The 23222-nt window shown below is 37.5% G+C and overlaps 1 protein-coding gene across 1 annotated transcript in view; it reads left to right on the forward strand.

The window, feature by feature from the left end:
* Positions 1-23222, forward strand: part of DCDC1 (doublecortin domain containing 1) — a 392270-nt gene that overhangs the window by 228098 nt on the left and 140950 nt on the right. The window contains exons 17-18 of the mRNA XM_087433962.1: positions 6276-6410; positions 6825-6982. Of these exons, the coding sequence (XP_087290088.1) occupies positions 6276-6410; positions 6825-6982 (293 nt within the window). The remainder of the gene's footprint in view (positions 1-6275; positions 6411-6824; positions 6983-23222) is intronic.

Genomic DNA, 23222 nt, shown 5'->3' on the forward strand with positions numbered 1-23222 from the left:
TCCTGGTACAGTGTGGGAGGGGACCACACAAGGGGATAAATACCAGGAGGCAGGGAACATGGGGGGCTATCGAGGAGACTGGTGCAATATTTCTGAGGGTCAGTTTGGCAATATTTATCAAAATTTGTAAAAAATATATATTCCTTTTGACTCAGAAATTCCACGTATAGCAACCAACCCCAAGGAATTAATCAATAGTATGCACCATAATAGATCTTTAAGGATGTTCATTAAGACATTGTTTAGAATAGTGAAAATTGAAAACAGGTTAAGTAATCAACAGTGAGCTTGTATAAATATATTATGGTGTGTCTTTATTATGGATACTATATAGTGGCATTACAAATAATGTAAAATAAGTTATGATAACAGAGGAAAATGCTAATATCGTGATTTGAGAAAAACCAGGTAAGAAAACAATATTTATATTGTATCAAAGGTGTGTGTGTGTGTAGAAACAAAACTGGAAGTTTACACATAAAATGGGTGGTAGGAGAATGGATAATAATTTTTTGAGTTTTTCTGTATTTTCTAAGTTTTCTATAAATGCATTTATAATCAGAAAAAAAAAGAAACACTTTTCAAAAATATGCATGATCATGTACTGACCAAGAGGAGGACAGGGCATCTAGAGTTTAGAACATTCCAGGTGAGATTCTGCTCACCTGCTTGCTATACTTTCCACAAGGACATAATATCCCTGTGCAGCCCCAAGTTAGGTCAGACCTGGGGCCTTTCTGATATCTAGGGAGGGAACATCGTGGGGGTGATGAAGATGCTTCCCCAGCTCTATTAGGTTGAAATAAATCTCATAAACAGATAGGATCCTTTTTAGCAACCAGAGAGTTGCTATTGTATCCTGAGGGTGAATTTGGTCAGTGTGAAATTCTGAGCAAGGTCTTACTCAGTCTTCAGTAGAAAACTTCTCCCTTGGGAAGTGGAACTTACAGTCACAAAACTGGTAAATAGCACAGCTGGAATTTGAAACCAGGGGCTGTAGGATGTTCATCCATATGCACTGGGGGTACTTTTTAAAGTTTTTGAAGTGGAAATGTTGTGACCAAAGATGTCCTTGATTAAAATTTGTCTTCTGGTGGTAAAAAGTGGATTAGAATGAGAAGAATTCAATGAAGCCCAAGAGCTGATGGACTTAGAAAATAGTGAAGGTTAAGTCATTAGAGCCCAATTTAGGGCAATGTGCAGATGCACTAGAAGGGGGGAAAAGTCAAAAGATTAGGCTGTTGACTCCCTAAAAAAGAAGATTAGAATTCCAGGTTTTGGAGGAGGGGCTTGTTGAAATTGGTAGTCTGATGATAGAACTGGCAGGTGCCTGGATAGGGATCAAGATAGTTTGGTCTTGGAGTAGAGAATACTAAAGAACTATGGTATCAAAATGTTGGAACAGCCATCACCTGGGGAGGGAATGGTTTACAATGATTCCAAAGGGGACATGCCAAGACAATTTGTAAGTGTCTCCAGATGCCTGGTGGGAGGATGGATAACAGCACTTGTCACTCTGTTGTTTGTGTATGTCTGCCAGCTTTGCTAGACTGTCAACTCCAGGAAGCGAAGCCCATGACTCTTTCTCTTTTGGTCTTTGCTTCTGCTATGTCTATCAGAATGTTCAGACATGTCATGGCTCAACCTTTTGGTCACTTCCTCATCCATCTCTTTGGATATATATTGAAGTTTTTCATGTTCCGGGTACGCTTTCTTTCCAGTAAGAGGGAAATATACCTCAGAAGTAAACTTATATAAAAGATCTTTACCTCTATTAGAGGATGCGAAACATGAAACTACCATCAGAATATGAGGGGATCACAACTGCCAGAATCGGAACCAGGCCATTTGCACTTATTGTCTCAGAATGTGTCTACTGTTATTTTGCTTTTTATAAATTGATTCTTTTAATGCTGTGATATTTTAGAACACATTTAATAATATATCCCACTACTCACGTTTCCTCTCATATTGAAAATATAGTGATCTTTGTTGCTGAATTTTGGCTTTGATGTTTTACTGTGGAACCAGTGTAAAATAATCCATTTCTCTACTGGCCATCATATTCACTTCAGCTGAATTGTCTTGAACATATTTAAGACAAAAAGGACTGACATAAGAAAAAATAACATAACACAATAGATATGACATAAGCTTCAAGGTAAAATGAAAAATCCTAATTTTTTTAGATTCAACTTCTTTTTGCTAATGTTTTGGGTTAGCGTAGTGAATCAAAAATCTCTTTCCAAGATTATCTGACTAGTATATACAGTAAAGACACTATTTTTAATTGGGTCTTTTAAAAAATATTTATTTTTTATAAAAGTTATTCATGAACATCATAAAAATTAATATTTGAAAAAATATACTAATGAGAAGTAAAATCTCTTCTTCTCAAACTGTAATTCAATTTCCCAGAGTTATTCACTAACAGCAGGTTTTTGTGTATATTCTCAGAAATTTTGCATATATTTGCCTGTATAGTATGGTTTCCATTTAAATAATATAAGTATATTAGTTGTGAAAAACCTTCCAATAATTCAGACCTGAATAAGCAAAATTATCTCTGAAACCTATTCCTCAAAGATTATCATCTATAGTATATCATTTCTGATTAATTTTATTTATTATATATAATAATATATATTAAATTAATTATATATGTACATATAGGTATGTGTATAAATAAATTATGTCTATATAACTTTATGACCTGCCTTTTTCCACTCAATAACACGTGGCCGTCTCTCCTTTTTGAGATCCATGTCTGCTCTAGCTTTTAAAACTTCCCTGAGGATGCACAATTAGACAAGTAGGAACCAGGCTGCAGTGAACGTCTTGGGTGTGCGTGTATGTTTGTTAAGTCAAAGGGAATGAGGATTAACATTTTGATAGTCATTCATTGATGAACTCAACAAAAATTTCTATTTACCATGCTTTTAATTTGTATCTTTTTGTCTTTCTTCCTGACTTTTTCTGAATCCCCTCCCTCTTTTTTTTCCTCTGCTGGTTCAAAAGCTATACTTTGTGCTTCAATTTTTTTTTTCTATTGAATCACTTACATTAAAAAAAAACAGCTTTATTGAAATATAATTCACATACCATAAAATTCTCCCATTTGAAGTGTACCATTCAATATTTTTCAGTATATTCACGGGGTTGTGCGTCCATCACCACAATCTAATTTTAGGACATTTTTGTTTTCCCTTAAAGATGCCTTGCACCTCACATATTCCCACCGTTCTCTCTGCCCCCCACCCCAGCCCTATGTGTCTCTATGGATTTGGCTATGCTGGACATTTCCTATAAATGGAAACATACAGTATGTGGTCTTTTATTACTGATTTCTTCCACTTGGCATAATGTTGTCCAAGTTCATCCATGTTGTAGCATGCGTTAGTAGTTAATTTCTTTTTATTGCCAAATAATATTCCATTGTATGGAAATATCACATTTTATTTATCTGCTTATCAGTTGATGGACATTTGTTTGTTTCCACTGTCTTGGCTACTGTGAATGATGCTGCTATGAACATGTGTATAGAAGTTTGTTAGTGGATATATGCTTTCATTTCTCATTGGTATATAACTAGATGTGGAACTCCTGGATCATATTATAACTCCACATTTAACATTTTGAGGACTGGCCAAACTGTTCCAATGTGGTTACACCATTTTATATTCTTACCATCAACATATGAGGGTTCTGACTTCTCCATATCCTTGTCAGCTTTTGTTATTCTCTGTCTTTTTGACTATAGCCATCCTAATGGGTAGGAAGTGGTATCTCACTGAGATTTTTATTTGTATTTCTCTAATGACTAGTGATGTTGAGCATTTTTTCATGTGTTTCTTGACCATTAGTATACTTTTTTTGGAGAAATATCTTCTACTCAGATCCTTTGCTTATTTTTTAATTGGGTTATTTGTCTTTTTATTATTGAGTTGTAAGAGTTCTTTATATATTCAGGATGCACATCCCTATCAGACATATAATTTGCAAATATGTTCTCACATTCTGTGGGTTGTCTTTTCATATTTGACATTGTTGCAACATAAGAGTTTTAAATTTTGATATAGTACAATTTATCTATTTTTCTTTTGTCACTTGTACTTTTGGTGGAGTCGCTTACTTTTTTTTTTGTTTGCTGAGGAAGATTCGCCCTGAGCTAACATCTGTGCCAATCTTCCTCTATTTTGTATATGGGTCACCGCCACAGCATGGCTGGTGAGTGGAGTAGGTTCACACCTGGAATCTGAACCCGCAAACCTGGTACACCAAAGTGGAGTGTGCGGAACTTTAACCACTCAGCCGTGGGGCTGGGCCCCCTTACATTGTTTTAATAAACTGTATTTTTCAGAGCAGTGTTAAGTTCATGGCAAAATTGAGCAAAAAGTACACCGAGTTCCCGTATACTCCGTCCCTACACACACAGACCTCCCCCACTATCAACATCTCACACTGGAGTGGTGTGTTTGTTACAATTGATGAGTCTACATTGACACATCATCACCCAAAGGCCATACATTACATTAGGGTTCACTCTCGGTGTTGTACATTCTATGGGTTTGGACAAATGTACAATGACATGCATCCACCATTATGGTATCATACGGAATAGTTTGCTGCCCTAAGAATCCTCTGTGCTCTGTCTATTCATCTCTCCCCCCTTCTAACCCCTGGCAACCATTGATCTTTTTTTACTGTGTCCACCTTTGCCTTTTCCATAATGTTGCATAGTTGGAATCATGTGCAATATGTAGCCTTTTCAGGTTGGCTTCCTTCACTTCATAATATGCATTTAAGATTCTAGAGTCCCTTACATTTTTAACATGCGTATTTAGTTATAAGTTTTCTAACAGAGTTTAAAGTTATTCAGTATCTCTTTTCCCAGAACAATATAAGGATCTTAATGCCCTTTGATTATCCACTAAACACCTCCTCATATTTTTTGTTAGAACTTTAGTTCCACACTTAAAAAAAAAGGTTTATATCATACTTGAGGCAGCATGTCTAGGCTTTATGGACTAGTAAACAAGCTGGATGACACTGAGCAAGTTTCTTAACCTCCCTGTGTCTGTTTCCTGGTCTTTAAAATGGGCGCAATAATACTACCTATCTCAAAGGGCTGTTGCAAGGATTAACATGTAAATATGTTGTCATGTGGGAAATTGCTATGATGTGATGGTAGCCTCCAGTATGCTCCTCGATAGGCTATCCAGAGCTCATGGAACAGAAAGGTGCACAGACCAAATTAAATGCTTAGATCATGATTTATTGAATCAATTTAAAACACAAAGCAAAAATGTGTGGGGAGAGAGAAGGGCTTGCTTAAGGTGCAAGTGGGTTGCAGGGCCGCATTACCTGAACCTCTGCAATGCCGACTCATCCTCTCTGTGTCGCATCATCCTTTCCTGCCGATGATGTGCTCACAAGGACCGGCGTTGACCTTTGAGCAAGGGGGCCCAGCAGACCAAGGTGCCCGAGGCAGTGACACACACCTGCTCCAGGAGAGAGCCGGTGGGAAGTGCCCTCGGCCAGTAGCTCTGCTCCCCGGCTATCCTTGTGGGCAGCTGTGGATTTTATCCAGCAGAGGAGCCACAATGAGAGTCAGCAAGAGATGGCCAGCTAAAGATCTTGTGATCATAGGGTGACTCATGTGCTTCATTTGTGTTTAGTGTTTCATCAATATTTGTTTCTTTGTTTGTTATTTAGTAAATCATGACTATGAAGTGTCTATTTTGTCCTTCTACCCCTTTCTATCTATGTTCATAGACAAATGCTCTATTTACTTCCTGTCTGACACCTCTCAGGTTACTAACTTACTGTGCTTAGTGCAGCTAATGAATTTCATCATTCCGTTTGTTTTCTTGTCTTCTAGAGCAGAATTGAATATTTCTAAACGGTACAGCAATTGCACATTACAAATATGTGATGTGTTTACAGTAATACCTTTTGTGTAGAAATAACTCAATAAATGTTAGCTATTATTATTAACATATAAGATGGGTTTAATATTTTAATCTTATCTATCTATCTATCTAAGGGTGAAGATTAGCAATCTGGTTAAACTTGATCAGATTAAACAACTAATTAGAAATCTTAATATTAAAGTTATTTGGCTAGATTTTGATCTGAAATTGATAATAAAGTACAAAGTTTATTAGCCAGACCTTTTTACTATTAATCTAATTTATTCTCCCATCATTCCAGTTGTATAGATTTTTGGTTGTTGTTTACAAGGGTGGTACTACTTTTTTTTCCCTTTCCTACAGGCTTATCCTCAGTTTGTTCTGACCTACCTAGAGGAGCTAAATGCACAAGTGGATGTGACCCAGACAGAGTATCACGTTCACCATGGCGCCTGGACCAGGGCTCATCAGGAACACGGCAGCAGCTTAGCAGAAGAGGTCAGTGAAGTGAGCTGGAGGCAAGACAGAAATAGATCTCCAAAACGCGTTTGGAAAAGAGAAAAATGTTCAAGTTGTTTTTAGGAGGCAAGCATGAATTCACGTCTTAATGTTACTCATTGTTTAAAATCATACACACAACATAAATATCTATATGCACATTTATATTTATGTAAACATCTCTATATATATATTTATGTAAACATTATTTTATCTGATAGACGGTGACACGCTAGCTTTTCTTAAGGCTGCCTTCTTTTGTTCTGGCCACAGAGAAATGATTTATGTGCCGGATGAAGAAGACTGAGGAACTATGAAAAGTGTAATTTTCATAGTTAAATTTTTGGCATGTATAGTTTAGATATTTTCACTCAGTGAAAATTAGCTACGTTATTCCTACATTTCATTTATTAGGTTCTGCACAAAAGTGCCAGCATCCCTGCTCTGAAGCAACTGCCAGAGCCTCCAGAAGCCCATTTAATGCCGGAAGGTTCTCCTGGGGAGACGGGGCAGCTGACAGTGGCACTGGTGAGGAGGCTGGAGGGGAAACGTCCTCAGGCCTCTGCTCAGAGGTAGGGCACTGACAGAACGGAGCTTGATTGCTCAATGACATTCGATGCTTTCCTTCAGTTTCACGTAAGATTGATTTCTGGAAGATTATTGAAATATCTCAAAAGCCCTGTGGCTTTCAAGCACAATAGTTTTCGGGTCACATTTGATGAAGAGAGGTGACATTTATGTGTATTTTGTTAAAGATGGATGTATGGTATTGTTTATAGGTATCCTTAGGAAGGGTTGCTGTCCTGGGATCTCCCTAAAATACTCTCAAATAACATAATTAGGGCCAGGCAGTACTGAGCATATATCCAATTGTGAAAATACCAAGAAGTCTTGAAGAAGGCCACAGTCATGGACGATCCTTTTTGTGTTCCATGAGGAGAATATTTTATTATTTAGACCTGAGGATAAGTGCACAGTAGATGATCTTAACTAGTGACAATTTAACAAATTGACATAATTTCTATTCCTAGAATAAAACTAATGTCCATGATGTTACTAACCAATTGAAAGTCATGCTTGGTTGGGAAATGGAAACTATTTCTCTGATCCTCTTCATTTAATTGGAAAACTAAAGTTTATTGTTATTATTATTTTGTTGGGTTTGGTGGTGTAAATCACAAAATGACTTTATAAACTGCAAATGTAATGTATAGCTGTTTGAAATTAACTTTGACTGAAGTACTCTTAAAGGAGTAATACAGTTCTTACCATACTCACCAAAGTTCAAGAGAATTCCTAAGTTTAGATATTCTAACTGTAGATAGAAATGCCAATTGCATGAAAAAAGAAAAGGAATGGCAACTTTTAATTTCTTTAAAAAATTTTTTTTCCAGCTTTATTAAGATATAGTTGACATATAACATTGTGTAAGTTTAAGGTGTGCAACATACTTTTTTATTTCAATTAAAAGCTATCTTAGATTCATAAATTACATATTCTTGGCTCAGATTTTGACAGGAGGGGAACATTCCTGATAACCAAAGTGACTCTTCAATTTATTGTCTCTTTAATGTGTTATTTAAACCTCAAATCCTTTGGCTTTGTTGTTTTGAGTAAGATAGGGCACAGAGATAACAAATTGAGCCCCTCACTGTACCCAGTAGGGGGTGCCTGGGCCTGGATGAGACTTTGCTCTGAGTCTCCGTCCCTGCTCCTGCTTTTAATCACACATGCGGTCCTCGGCTCCCTGATGCTCCACCACATGCCCACTGGGCTGCAGCCCACAGCCAGGCCGGTCTCCAACCAGCTCACTAGAACATGAGTCCTCGGGGCAGTCTTTGAAGTTTTCATGTAAAACAAGAACGCAGGGAACACTGGGGCGCTGGGGAGCTCAGATACTATTTTATGAGCCCAGTGTTGCCTATCTTTGTAGGCTCACCGGGCAGCCATTTCTACTCTACCATTTTTGAGAGAATGGGGGCTTGTCAGTGTGCTGGGTTCTGCTCAGTGAGGCGCAGGCTCCTCCTGCTCTCAGACCTCTGAGCTCTATGTGGGGTTTCCGTGTTTGACTCGGGGGGTCAGCATGCAGGGATGGATAATTCACCTGCTTCCCTGTGACCCCCTCCTTCCTTCCCCAGCCTGGAAATATTTGCTCTGAGGGTCGAGGGCGTTGGTTGTTCAGGATTTGTCTTCTGTCTTCTGCTGTTGTGTCTCCCTCATGAGGCGAGACAGTCTGATGGAACGTTGGGAGAAAGGCATATAGCGTTAGGAAATGTGAGGCAAAACCCAAAAACAACCACAAAGCAGTTAATGTCAGTTAACGTACCATAATACCTGTTCCAGTGAGGAATTAAATGAGATGTCTTTAAATTTCCAGGAATGTAGTAAACGCTCAATAAGTAGTGGTTGTGAAAATGTTCTGAAAACAAGTAGAGATAGAAAAGAGGGTGTACACCTTTAATGGAGGATTTGTCTTTTTTAGTCAATAGGAATTGACTGGTAAATATATTCAGGATTTTACTTCGTAGAAATTTCCCAGGGGCCTTTCTTAGCCGCGTTCCTCAGGGCTGTGTCCTGGGCTCCAGCAACTCTTCTGGCCACCTTCTCTGCTCTCTCTTAAAGCCACAAGGGTTTATCTGCATTCTCCTCTCCGCCTCCACAGTTTGCACAATAGATGTAATTTCAGTTTCTCTCCCTCTCTTTCTGTTCCTTAACAAAGTTATTTTGAGTAAAGAGTAAGTACTTAGAGCAGTTACTTTCCTCCCATTTTGGAAGGAATTGTGGGGCAAAATTAGAACATGGTACTGAATTTGGCATATTGATTACTTTGAACCCTGGGTTGTCTTGTTAGGTTACATGCTCTCCAAATATAAGAGAACCAGTGCGTTATATTATCACAGCTTCAGAGAGAGCTTTACATTTTCTTCCTTTTTTTTTTTCTTTTGGTGAGGAAGATTTTCTCTGAGCTAACATCTGTGCCAGTCTTCCTCTATATTGTATGTGGGATGCCTGCTACAGCATGGCTTGATGAGTGGTGCATAGGTCCACGCCCAGGATCCAAACCTGCGAACCCCAGGCTGCTGAAGCGGAGTGCACAAACTTAACCACTATGCCACCAGCCAAATCCTACATTTAGTTGCTTTTATCAATGATAATTTTACAAAATAAAGGATAAAATCACTGCAAAAAATAAAGTAATAATGTGAAATGATCTGAGTTGTGGAAACTGGAAAAAGAAATAGAATTTTAGAACATCAAGGAAAACATTAAAGAGCAAATAATCTGAAAAAAGAATATGTAATTGAAAAGAATAAGAAGATACAGAGATATAAATGTATGTACTTTCTTAGAAGTAGCCAAGGAAGGAGAGAAGAAACAAATAGCCAAATTTGGGGAAAGACAGAGAGATTGGTAGTTAGTGGCAGGTAATATGTGAAAATGAAAGCTGACTTTCTATTTTTCTTTGTGAGGAAGATTGTCCCTGAGCTGACATCTGTGCCAATCCTCCTCCACTTTGTATGTGGGAGGCTGCCACAGCATGGCTTGATGAGCAGTGTGTAGGTCTGAACCCAGGATCCAAACCTGTGAACCCTGGGCCACTAAAGCGGAGCTCATGAACTTAACTGTTACACCACTGGGCCGGCCCCTCGCATTCTATTATTAACAACACGTACTGACTTTGTTTAAGTGCTGTATGTGCCTTATTTCCCAGTAATCTATGAGGTATGTACCACAGAAGAATTAATCTCTGTTTTTACTGATGAGGAAGTTGAGGCACAGAGAGATTAAGTTACAAGGCTAAGGCCTTCCAGCTAGTAATTTAAGGCAAGCCTGTCTGAGCCCAAAGTCTTACTCTTAGCCTCTACGCTCTTCTGCCTGACCACTCATGTTCTTGTCTTAGTGATTCTCCAAGTCTTCAGCCTTTCAAGTGGGGCCTATTATTTTGATTGGATATCTTGAAAAGTGACCTTTAAATAAGGTGGAGCAGTTTAGAAAGGGAATAATAAAAGATATATCAATACATGCAGGTTTCAGTGAAGACTAAATAAGAAGTAGAAAATATTAAGGGAGACTGTGAACCCCTGATTTCTTGTTGAATCCAACAGTCTGGATTTACTGATTTACAGAGGCTTGCACTTAAACGGGTTAGAGATTTTTAAAAACCCCTTTCTGATAAGTGACTCTAACTGGTCATGATTTCACACCTTGAATGGGGGTTCAGTTCAGCTTTGTATGTACTACATTTGTGACAGGTAACTAATAGCTGTCAGTTTTTGAATACTTACCATGTGCCAACTGCTCTTCTGAGTACTTACTCATCCTTGTAATAAGGTGATGGATTGATTTACTTGTTGTCGTGATAACCTGGTGGTGAGGTACTCTTAATATCCATGAAGACGTAGCAGTGAGGCTCAGAGTGGTTCCGTGGTTGTCCAGTCTCATGGCTGGATAATGGGGGACATGAGATTTGAACCCACATCCATTTGGATCTATAGATCGTGTTCTTAACCACTGCTTTTTTCCTCATTCCTGGTCATTTTTATTCTACTGATTTCATAACAGAATGTCATCGTATCGAGTAGGCATATTAAGTCATTACTAAAATTTTATCTGTATTACATCATAAAAGATTTGATTAGACTATTTCCATTTTGATTGGTGTATTATTTTGAATTATATCCATAAAAAAACCTACAACAGTCACCACAAACCAGACTCTCCTAGCGACAGAATCATTTCGTTTAATTTACATCTCAGTTGTGGAAAGCAATCTGATTGTTGATCCTTTTTTTTTTTTGTAATGTGGAAAAATTCTTTTTCCCACTGAAGAAAATAGAAAATCTCTTACTGTGTAAGGTCTTTAATGTGAGGTTCTTAGTTTGTGATAGGTTATATTTTTGTGTCTGCTTTAGCCACACTTAAAATGTTCTTGCTTCCTCTATCACTGATATAGAAATGTGGTTCTCTTTTTACTTGGATAACGTAAGTTGTATGTTTAATTTAATTTAATTCTAAATTTGGTCCAAAATAAAATAATTGCCATATTCCAGCATCTTTAAGTATCTGGATGTGTTTGTTTACATTAGCTTATCCAATGGATCCCTTACCCTTATTTAAATTGAATGGGGGTGGGGAAGGACTGGGACAACGACAAAGCACACTGACCCAGCTTGTCACCCAGTGACCTGTGAGAAGGAAATAATGAACTGTGAGTAGCTGTCATCCTAACCGGTTCTGACAGTTTGCCTTTGGGCACATCTGTGTTAGTCGCATCGGAAAGGCCTTTGTTCTTTTCCCACTAGTGACTTGGCTGAGCACTGAGGGCTTTGCCAGCCACTGTGCTCCTAACGGCCCTTCTGCCCAGGGAAGCAAGCAGCTGCCGCCCAGCGCACTGACATTTCTCTTCATGACTCGACTCGGCGTGTACTTCACTCTTTAGAAGAGAGTATATATTTAAAAGTCCTTTGACTTTTTCATTTCAAATGTACTTTGTCTCATGAGTTTTGATACTAATAAAAAAGCAAGTTATAAAATGCGTTTAATATTATCCTGATTTTATATAGATGAAGGTAAAGATAGATAGCTAGCTAACCAGATGGGCGGGTGACTCGAAGGCAATGTATCAAAATATTGACAGTTGTTACTGAGTTTAAACTTTTTATTTATTGTTTATTTTCCAAATTTTAGCAATTAAATATTATATTTGCAATAGGATGAAAATCAATATATGTTATGAAAAGCATTTCTAATGTAGATGCCTGATGCATGCTTTATTAGTAGGAATGTTTGGACTAAAACAGGTAAGGATGGGCTATATTTTGGTTCATATTTTCCACTGCTACTTTTTAAATAAATTTCTAGCTAATAATTTAAACTTTAAAATATTGCAGTATTTACATTTTAAAGTTAATCTAGTACATAAAATTATTATAATCATTAGGAGATGTAATTTGGTAAGAAACAGGTGTTTCTGTCCCCCGGTTTCCTGAAGTATCACTACTATTTCAATCATCACGAAAGCGGAGCATTCTGAACAATGTGTATCATACCCTAAGAGAATTGTTTAAATTAAAACCAAAACTTTCTTTATAAAATATAATTCCTGAATCAGTTTTAAAGCTTATCTACATTTTTATAATTGCTGTAAAATCAGTCCTTCTACTATGATGAAGTCTGGCTGCAGTCAGCATGCAGTGAACACGGAGCATTTGTACTCACTTTATTAGATTTTCCCTTCCAAGAGAATAGAATCCAAACTCTGCTGCACTGGCCATTTTCATAACGCCTTTTCCTCTGACAGAATAGAAGAAATGAAGCTTGAAAGACATGACATGCTTTTTTCTGCATTCAGGGTTTTTCTCTCTGAGTAACAGGTTTGAGATGCACTAGCTAACAGAACTATTACAGTCTCCTGCTTTTCAAAGAAAGGTCGATTAATAGTAATGAGAAATTCTGTAAGCAGACAGATGATGATCATGTCTATAGAATTATAAATTGTAAAAAACTCACATATTAAAAATTGGAAGAGTCATATTTTGATTTGAGTACTCAATGGCATATGATTTATTACTCTATGAAATCATGTAGGTAGTTTCACATATAGTTGGTTATCTGTACCCATCTTATTTGATTAGAACATTCTTCTCATTTTGTTCATGAAATATCAACACAATTTTTGTAGAGACAGTGAATGCACGGGTCAGTTTATAGTCAGACTTTGTCTTTTTAGGGAAAATGGACTGTTTAAATTGACACACTAAAATTCTTATTCTAGAATTCTTACCAGCAAAGACAAATGTTAATATAATAATTGCTTTTAATATTCACTAAATCCAATTACACTTCCTATGAATAAAATCTCATATTAGGTTTTGTTACTGTTCCTGGCTATTGAAAGGCTCAGCCCTAAGCATCAGCCTTTGGCTTTTGTACTGTATACAAGAGTGTGGTGTTGTATTTAAGAACATGAAATTATTGTGTGTTCCAGAGATGCAGAGACGTGTTTATAATTCTTTTTTTTTTTTAATGAGAAAAGCCAAATATCTTGATATTGGCTGATACTGTTTCCTGTTGGCGTTTTGCTGTATTTTAAAATGAATTCCCATATGTTCTCTGTGAATCAAAATAAAATGAACAAGTAATCTAATTGCACCTGCTTCTTTGAAACAAAGTCAAAATTAAGCATTCCAAAGGATAGCTTTATATCCATAAATTAATTTTTTAATTTAATTCAGAAATTATCAAAGGCTTTCCAGTAGGCATTTTTTAATTTATTTTTGTTCTCATTTACTGCCATGAGGTCCCCAAACCTTCAATTATGCTGCTTAATTTCCATTTTTTAAAATTTACTATTTATCTTTCTGTTTTATTCAATATTGTCTATAAAGCTATTCGAGGTCTGAATGGGAAACTCTGCTCCTACATTCTTCAGACTTGTAGCCCCCACACTGGACTGTCCATCTAGTATTGTAATAGTGGAAGTAGTAGGTAGTGAGGTTCTAGATTTGAGTAGTGGGGATGGACAAGGGGGAGACTGGTGGTGGAGCTATTATCAGGTTACAGTATGTGGAACTGGATGAGAGCAGAGTTCAAGCAAAGTGAGCTGTAGGTTAGCTTCCCGACTTGTCTCTCTCCTTCCACCCTTGTCGCCTACAAAGCAGAGTAATCCTTCATATTCATAAGTCAGATCATGAGCATACTCAGCTCCACATCCTCCAATGGCGTTTTATTTCCTTTAGAGTGAGACCAAAGCCTTCAGTACATGCTGCACGGTCCTGCTTTACCAGGCCCTTGGTACCTCTCTGAGCACCGTTCTTCCCTCCCTCCCTCCCTCCAGCCAGCCTGGCTTCCTGTAGTCTCTCTGACGTACGGTGGACACCTACACCCCGTCACTCGCTTTCCCCGCTTCACTTTCCTTCAGGGCGCTTATTACTGCCTGTCACGTACGTATTTATTTACTGTCAGAATTGCCCCATTAGGATGTAAACTCCATTTCAGCAGGAACTTTTTCGTATTCACATCTGCACCCCCGGGACCAGAACATACCTGGCGCATAGTAGATACTCAATACAAGCTTATTGAATGAATGAAGTAATGTGATTAAGGGAAATAAGAAAATAGAGAGGGACCTGAAGGTGAGACTGAAACTGTAAAACTCACAGAAGAAAATACAGGCAACACACTATCTGACATTGGTCATAAAGGAATCTTTTCAGATGACATGCCTACCCAGACCAGGGAAACTAAAGAAAAAATAAACAAGTGGGACTTTATCAGATTAAAGAGCTTCTATAAGACAAACGAAACCAGAATCAAGATGAACAGACAACCCACCAGCTGGGAGAGAATATTTGCAAAACATACATCTGACAAGGGGTTGATCTCCATCGTGTATAAAGAACTCACACAACTGAACAACAAAAAAACAAACAACCCAATCAAAAAATGGGCAGAGGAAATGAACAGACACTTCTCCAAAGAAGATATACAGATGGCCAATAGGCACATGAAAAGATGCTCAACATCACTAATCATCAGGGCAATGCAAGTCAAAACCACACTAAGATATCACCTCACACCCGTTACAATGGCTATAATCACCAAGACAAAAAACAACAAGTGTTGGAGAGGATGTGGAGAAACAGGAACCCTCATACACAGCTGGTGGGAATGCAAACTGGTGCAGCCTCTATGGAAAACGGTATGGAGATTCCTCAAAGAATTAAAAATAGAGATGCCCTATGATCCAGCCATCCCACTACTGAGAATCTATCCAACGAATCTGAAATCAACAATCCAAAGAGGCTTATGCACCCCTATGTTCATTGCAGCATTATTCACCATAGCCAAGAAGTGGAAGCAACCTAAGTGTCCCTCGACTGACGATTGGGTTAAGAACATGTGGTACATATATACAATGGAATACTACTCAGCCATTAAAAAAAGACAAAATTGTCCCATTTGCAACAACATGGATGGGCCTGGAGCATATTATGTTAAGTGAAATAAGCCAGAAAGAGAAAGACAAACACTGTATGCTCTCACTCGTATGTGGACTATAAACCAACACACGGACAGAGAAAACTGTATTGTGGTTACCAGGGGAAAGGGGGTGGGGGGTGGGCACAAGGGATGAAGGGAGTCATATATATGGTGATGGACAAACAAAAATGTACAACCCAAAATTTCACAATGTTAAAAACTATTCAAACATCAATTAAAAAAAAAAAAAAGAAAATAGAGAGGGAACTAGTCTGAGCATTCTTATGTACATTTCAAGACCTTCCCTGCCTGCTGGACACCTGTAGCCCTATGACCTACTCATGTGTCAATCCAAAACTGAGCCCGACTCTTACAGTGGTTTTCTAACTGATTTCTGCATCTCTCATTTCCTTCATCCTTTACTAATGCACAGATATTTATTGAGCATTTTCTATATTGCAAGCACTATCCTGGGGATACAGGCACTGGGGATACAGTGTAGAAAAGGCAGGTGCACTTCCGCACCTCACAGAGCTGTCCCACAGAATCGAGCAGGGAAGAGAGCTGTCAGACAAATGGCTCCGGCAGAGAGAGTGATGAGCGTGTGGTCGGGAGAAGGTGGTTTATCCTGAGAGCTCCTCCCTGGTGATGTGCTTTTGAAGTTTGACTCTGAACATCGCGCTCACTGACTCGAGTTCTTCAGCCTTTACCCACTTGCTACTAAGTCAAATGAAACGTCAGCTGGCAGGCCCACCGTACTGTGTTCTGTCTCAGAGCCGCCCTGGACTTATCCAGGCCCTGGCTGACCGTACTTGGATCATGCTGGTCTCCTTGACCAAAAGGCCTGTATCTCCTGTTTCCTACCTAAAATCCTACCCCCTACAAGGCCCATTTTCACAGATTTTTTTCAGCCTTTCTTCTTTTCTGATATATACATTTAAGGATATAAATTTACCTATAAGCATGGCTTTGGCTTCCTTCCGCCAATTTTAATGTCATATTTTCACTGTCATTTCCATTTTGTTAGAACCTTTGATCCTTGGATTACTCAGAAGTAAATTCTGGGCCGGCCCCCTGGCTTAGCAGTTGAGTGTGCGGGCTCCGCTGCTGGCGGCCCGGGTTCGGATCCCGGGCGGGCACCGACGCACCGCTTCTCCAGCCATGCTGAGGCCACGTCCCACGTACAGCAACTAGAAGGATGTGCAACTATGACACACAACTATCTACTGGGGCTTTGGGGGAAAATAAAAAAAAAATAAAAAAATAAAAAAAGAAGTATATTCTTAATTTCCAAATATATGAAACTTTTCTGGTTTGTATGTGTGTTAATGACTTCTAAATTAATTTTACTGTGGTTGAAAACATTTTTGGTATGATTTCAACCCTGACGTTGTTGAGATTTGCTTAATGGCCTACCCAATATCTGGGCAGTGTTTATAAGTGATCCATGTGTACTTGCAAAGAATATGTGTTCTGCTGTTTGGGGGTGCAGTGTTCTATATATGTCAATTAGATCAAGTGTAATAAATGCGTGTTCAAATTTTGTGTATACTTACTGATATTTCATCTGCTTGTTAGATCATTTACTGAGAGAAATATCGTTAAAATCTCCCACTGTAAATGTAGATTTTTCTGTTTCTCCTTTTGTTAGTTGTATGAATTTTTCTTTTCTGTAATTTGAGGCTATTTTTTAGGTGCATACAGTTTTAGAATTTTTATATCTTTCTAATGAATTCAACCTTATGTTATTATGGAATGCTCCTCTTTATCCCTAGTAATGCTGTTTTTTTTGACTTAAAGTTTATTTTGTCTCATATTAATATAGTGACTCTAGCTTTTTGGTAAGTGTTTGCGTGATATATTTTTGTATCCTTTTATTTTCAAATTTTATCTTTATATTGAAGGAATGTTTCAAATGAAAGCATATAGTTTTTCTTAATCCAGTGTGACAATCTGTCTTTTAACTGAAGTATTTAGTCCATTTACCTGTAACATAATTACTGATGTTTGGGGTTTAAATCTAACATGTTAACATGTTACTATTTGATTTCTTTGTGTTCCATCTATTCTATGTTCTCTTTCTCTCTCTCTTTTTTTTTTTTGCCTTCTCTGGGATTCATTGAGTATTTTATATTACTTCATTCCCTTCCTCCCAGTTATCCTTGGTAGTTATGCTTTCTTTTATTATTCCTGTAGTGGTTATTCTAGAGAGTACACATCCTTCCTTGACTTATCAACATCTAATATCAACTAGTGTTTTTACCACTTCTCAGACAATTCAAGGACCTTACACCTCTTACTCTCCGTGTATACACTTTCTGATTAAATGCTGGTGTATGTTTTAATTCTGTATGTGAATTAGAATTCATATATGTGAAACCCTGAAAAACATCATGATTGTTATTTTCTTAGTCAGTATTCATTTAGTCTCAGCCACAGTTTTACCCTTCCTGCTGTCTTTATGTCTTCTGTTTCTCTGAATTTCTATCGGGAATCAGTTTCCTTCTGTTTCAATAACATCCTTTAATATTTCCTTGGGTATAGGTCTGCTGGTAATGAATTCTCTCCATTTTTATTTTTCTTAAAACATCTATATTTCACTTCCGTATTCTCATTTTCATATTTTTACTAAGTGAGAAATTCTAGACTGTCGGCTATTTTTTTTTTTTTACAACACTTTGAAGATATCATTCCATTGTCTTTGGCTTCCATTTTTTTTTTTTTCTATTGAGAAGTCATATATCAGTCGTATTGCTTCTTTGAAGGCAACATGTCGTTTTTCTTTGACTGACTTTAAGGTTTTATCTTTCTATTTGATTTTAACTATGATTTTCGTTAGTGTTTTTTTTGGTGGTGTTGTTTTGTATTTATAATACTTGGAGGCTTTAGGACTTGAATTGGTGGCTTACTGTGTTTTATCAGTTTTGGAAAATCCTCTGCAATTATTTTCTCAAATATTGTTTCAGTTGCATTTTCTCTCTTCTCTGAAGGACCACTAATGACATGTACATTAGAACTTTTTTTTTTTTTACTGTAAACCCTATGTCTGTTATGCTCTATTTTGTATTTTCCACTGTTTGTCTCCTTGTGCTTTAGTGTGAATATTTTCTTTTGACCTCTCTCTCAGCTCATTAATTCTCTCTTCAACTTTTTCTAATCTGCTGCTAAATCCATACATTGAGTTCTGAATGTCTGCTATGGTATTTTTCAGGTATAAATTTTCCATTTGGTTTTTATGGCTAATAACGTTACCACAGTTTACTTAATCATTCCTCTGTTGTTGAACAGTTAGGTAGTTTCCAATATTTCAAGTTTATAAATTGCACTATAACAAATATCTTTGACTCTTGTCCCGAATGCATTCATTCAATCTGTGAACATTTAATAAGCACCTTTTTTCCTGCCTGTAACTTTGTTGGACACTAAGAATATAAAAATACAAACAAAAAGTCCCTGATTTTCATGATTCATAGTATCATGAAACATTTCCCTGCGAAGTTACTAGTGAGAGTCTGATTAAGGTTGTGGAAGTTGTATTGATCATGAGGTTTGTTGAGTTACTGTTTTTATTTTCTGTGTTATAAAGTTTATAAGTCAGCTGATCAAATAAGGGGCCTGAAATTATACTTTCTAACAGCATTTTATTTTCTTTATTTTCTTATGCAAACATAAGCCATCCTTTATATTTTTCATGTTTTTAAATTGGACTACAGAGTTAGCCAAACTACAACATATGCGATCTTAGAATTATTTTTACTTTTTTAAAACAGAAATACCAAGTATCATCCTTTGATAATAGTCTCTGAAAATATTTATGAAAAATCAGTTGTCTTCAACTCAGTTATTTAAGAATAATTATGTTGTAGTACATATAACCATTTCAGTTGCCCATCAATTTATCATTTGAATACAAGTAAGTGACAGTCCTTTTGATTGACTTGTTACTGTCTATATGTTTGTCATGAGTGCATTCTTCTTGGATGAAAAGTCTCTAGTTGGCCATTTGAATTAGAGGCAAGAGGATCACCTGAGCAGACAAAACAATACTCCAGTATTCATATGCTCAGAACACATTGGTTTTGATTTGGTGATTTTAGCATCGAAATTTATATCTTTAACTCCTATTGCTAAACTTTGTTCATTGTCTTCTCTCCTGTTCTGTTGTTTGCTAATATTTGAGAGTCAGTTCATATAAATAATAAGCATTAATCTCTCACTTTTATATTCATTCACTCATTTGATAAATGCTTTTGAGGGCTTGTTAAGAGAGGTGATACAGCTTCCTGATTGACATCTCAGAATCTGGAGTCAGATTTGCCTGCCCTCTAGTCCTAGCTCTTCTAAGAACTCACTATGTGAACTGGGGCAAGCTGTTTAATATCACTGATACTCAATTTCCTCATATACAAAAAGGGGATAATAATTACTGTGAAATGTAAATGATATCACAAATGGTAAAGTTTACCCAATTCCTGGCACATAGTAAATACTCAGTAAATGGTAGCTTTTCTGATGATAATAATGTGCTATTATTAGTCTTGATTATTAGTATTAAGTGAAAAATATCATCAGAATACAGAGCAATTCCTGCCTTTAAAAATTCTGAAATCTCCTTGGGGAGAAGCTGTGCACTGCTGTATTTTTTTTTTTGGCTGAGAAAGATTTGCCCTGAGCTAACGTCTGTGCCAGTCTTCCTCTCTTATGTATGTGGGTCGCTGCCACAGCACGGCTGCCAATGAGTAGTGTAGGTCCGCACCTGGGAGCCAAACCCAGGCTGCTGAAGTGGAGCGTGCCGAACTTAACCACCAGGCCACGGGGCCGGCCCCTGCGCTGCTGCATTTTTAATGTTATTCAAAAAGTAATTTTTGAGTTCTCATGGGATGTAGAGAATTGCACTGCATAGTATTTGAGTATGTCTTTTAAAAAACATCCCTCAGACCTCAAGGAATGTACATATACTAAGTACAGTCATATGCCTTATAATGACATTTTGGTCAATGACGGGCCACATATGACAATGGTCCCGTAAGATTATAGTGGAGCTAAAAAATTCCTATCACCTAGTGTATCTGGAAGAAGACCCTCAAGAGATTCGCCCATGACTTCAAAGGATTTGCCAAGGATGAGGAAGTTGCAAAAATCAACAAAGCTGTGGTTGAGATGGCAAACAACTTCAACCTGGGTGTGGATGAGGGTGACATTGGGGGGCTCCTAGAGCTGGTTCCTGAGGAACTGACTAATGAGTTGTTGGAACTGGAACGGGAGCGCACAGCTGAAGAAGAGGCAAGAGAAAAGGAAACTGCAGGAGAAAAAGAAGATGAACCCCCAAGAAAACTCACAGTGAAGGGTTTAGCAGAAGCTTTTGCAGACCTCAATAAACTCCTCAAAAAGTTTGAAAACGTGGACCCCAAGACCAAATAGATAGGAATGTTCTTGGTGCATTATCCACTTACAAGCAAATCTATGATAAAAAAAAAGAAACAAACCAAGCAAACCACCATGGACGTATTTCTGAAAAGAGTGACGCCTCCTCAAGAAGAGCCTCTGGCAGGTCCTTCAGGAGGTATTCCAGAGGAAGGCGCTGTTATCACAGGAGATGACAGCTCCACGCATGTTATTGCCCCTGAAGACCTTCCAGTGGGACAAGATGTGGAGGTGGAAGACAGTGACATTGATGATCCTGACCCTGTGTAGGCCTAGGCTGATGTGTGTGTGTGTCTTAGTTTTTAACAAAAAAGTTTAAAAAGTAAAAAAAAAATAAAAATTTTTTTAAATAAAAAAAGCTTATAGAATGAGGATATAAAGAAAATATTTTTGTACAGCTCTACAATGTGTTTGTCTTTAAGTTATTACAAGAGTCAAAAAGTTAAAAAAATTAAAAAGTTAATAAAGTAAAAAAATTACAGTAAGCTAAGATTAATTTATTATTGAAGAAAGAAATATTATTTTATAAATTTCATGTAGCCTAAGTGTTCAGTGTTTATAGAGTCCACAGCAGTGTCCAGCGATGTCCTAGCCTTCACGTTCACTCACCACTCACTCACCGACTCACCCAGAGCAGTTTCCAGTCCTGCCAGCTCCACTCATGGTCAGCGCCCTATACAGAGGCACCATTTTTTATCGTTTATACTGTATTTTTTACTGTATTTTCTTTTTACTTTTAAAAAACTTGCACTTTTAAAAATACTTTTACCATATTTTCTATGTTTAGATACACAAATACTTACTGTTATGTTGCAGTTGCCTATAGTATGCAGTATAGTAACACGCTGTACAGATTTGTAGCCCGGGAGCAATAGGCTGTACCACAGCCTAGGTGTGTAGTAGGCTGTACCATCTAGGTTTGTGTAAGTACACTCTATGATGTTTGCACAACAATGCAATCGCCTAACGATGCGTTTCTCAGAGCGTGTCCCTGTCATTAAATGACACATGACTGGATGTATATTCATAATGGAGTAACTTAGTGGTGACAAGCAATAGTCACACCATAAAAATGTGTTTTTAGTCTCTGTGAACAAAAGAAATTGAGTATATCAAATCACCTATATCACCGAGTTGCAGGATATAAATAATTATGGTAGTCTGTTCTTGAGAAAGTTGAAATGTAGTTGGAGAGACAAGGCAAAAGTATTAAAACTTTAATGACTGTTACTGTTTTTTTATTATTCATGTTTATCATTAAACTTTTGGAAAAAACAAACAGAAAATAAAAGGAAAGGGAAAAATACATAATACTGGATTATTAATTTTTTATCTCTCTCCTTTATGTATATTTTATTGTTATTGTCATAGTTACATTTACAAAAATGGGGGGGACATGCTAATTTTGACAATGACAATGCAATAACAGACATTGATATGTTCTGTAAACATCTTTCCACAATATTAAATATATGCCTGTATTATCATTCTTTCATGAAAATCTTAATTTGTGTAACCAGTGCCACATTGTAGGACTTTAAGATGTTTTCAGGTTTTTTGCTCTCATAAACAAGATGGCAATAACCAACAGATGGAGACTTGGAACACCATGTAGATATTCAACAATAAGAATCTTGGGTAGAATTTTCACGCAGCAGTCCTTGAGAAGTGCCACCTCACAAATGTCATGAGTTGGGGAACGACCGGAGGGCTGTGTGTTTGGAAGAATTGTGGAGAGGGCCCGGAGCTGAGCCTAGAAGGAGAGTGGGGTTTGTTTTGTTTGAAAGTAAAAGAAAGAGCATTTCATGAGGGAAACAGTAGGATTCCTTCTTATTGATGAAATGATGGCTCCCCTAACAATGATGCATGCCCATGCAAAGTTTTTTCTTGTGGAAATTGCCATCCAGCTCTGTTGATTTCAGAGTGGATCTTTTTATATGTGGCCCATCTTACAGAAACCTAGGACTGTTTTGGATCCTGTTTAAGTGAGCTCATAGATCAAGAAGAAGGCTTTCATCACAAGGTAGCTCGTAATTTCCCAGCAGGTATAAGTTCTCTTGGAGGAATTAGGAATTTTTTTCTCTTTTTCTTCTCTTAGCTTCACAGATATCAACCTTTTTTTTCTTAGTGAGGCCAGTGAGCTCTTTAAGGTTAATAAGAATCTTAATTTTGAAAGATTTTAGTTAGTTGTTTTTTTGTTTTTTGGTGAGGAAGATTAGCCCTGGGCTAACATCTGTGCCCGTCTTCCTCTACTTTTTATGTGGGATGTTGCCACAGCGTGGCTTGATAAGCGGTGCATAGGTCTGAGCCCAGGATCTGAACCTGCAAGCCCCAGGCCGCCAAAGCAGAGCGTGCGAACTTAACCTCTATGCCACTGGGCCAGCCCCTAGTTTTTTTTTTTTTTGT

This window comes from Ceratotherium simum, chromosome 7 (genome assembly GCF_057802395.1).
Source record: "Ceratotherium simum simum isolate JZ-2026a chromosome 7, ASM5780239v1, whole genome shotgun sequence".
Taxonomy (NCBI): domain Eukaryota; kingdom Metazoa; phylum Chordata; class Mammalia; order Perissodactyla; family Rhinocerotidae; genus Ceratotherium; species Ceratotherium simum.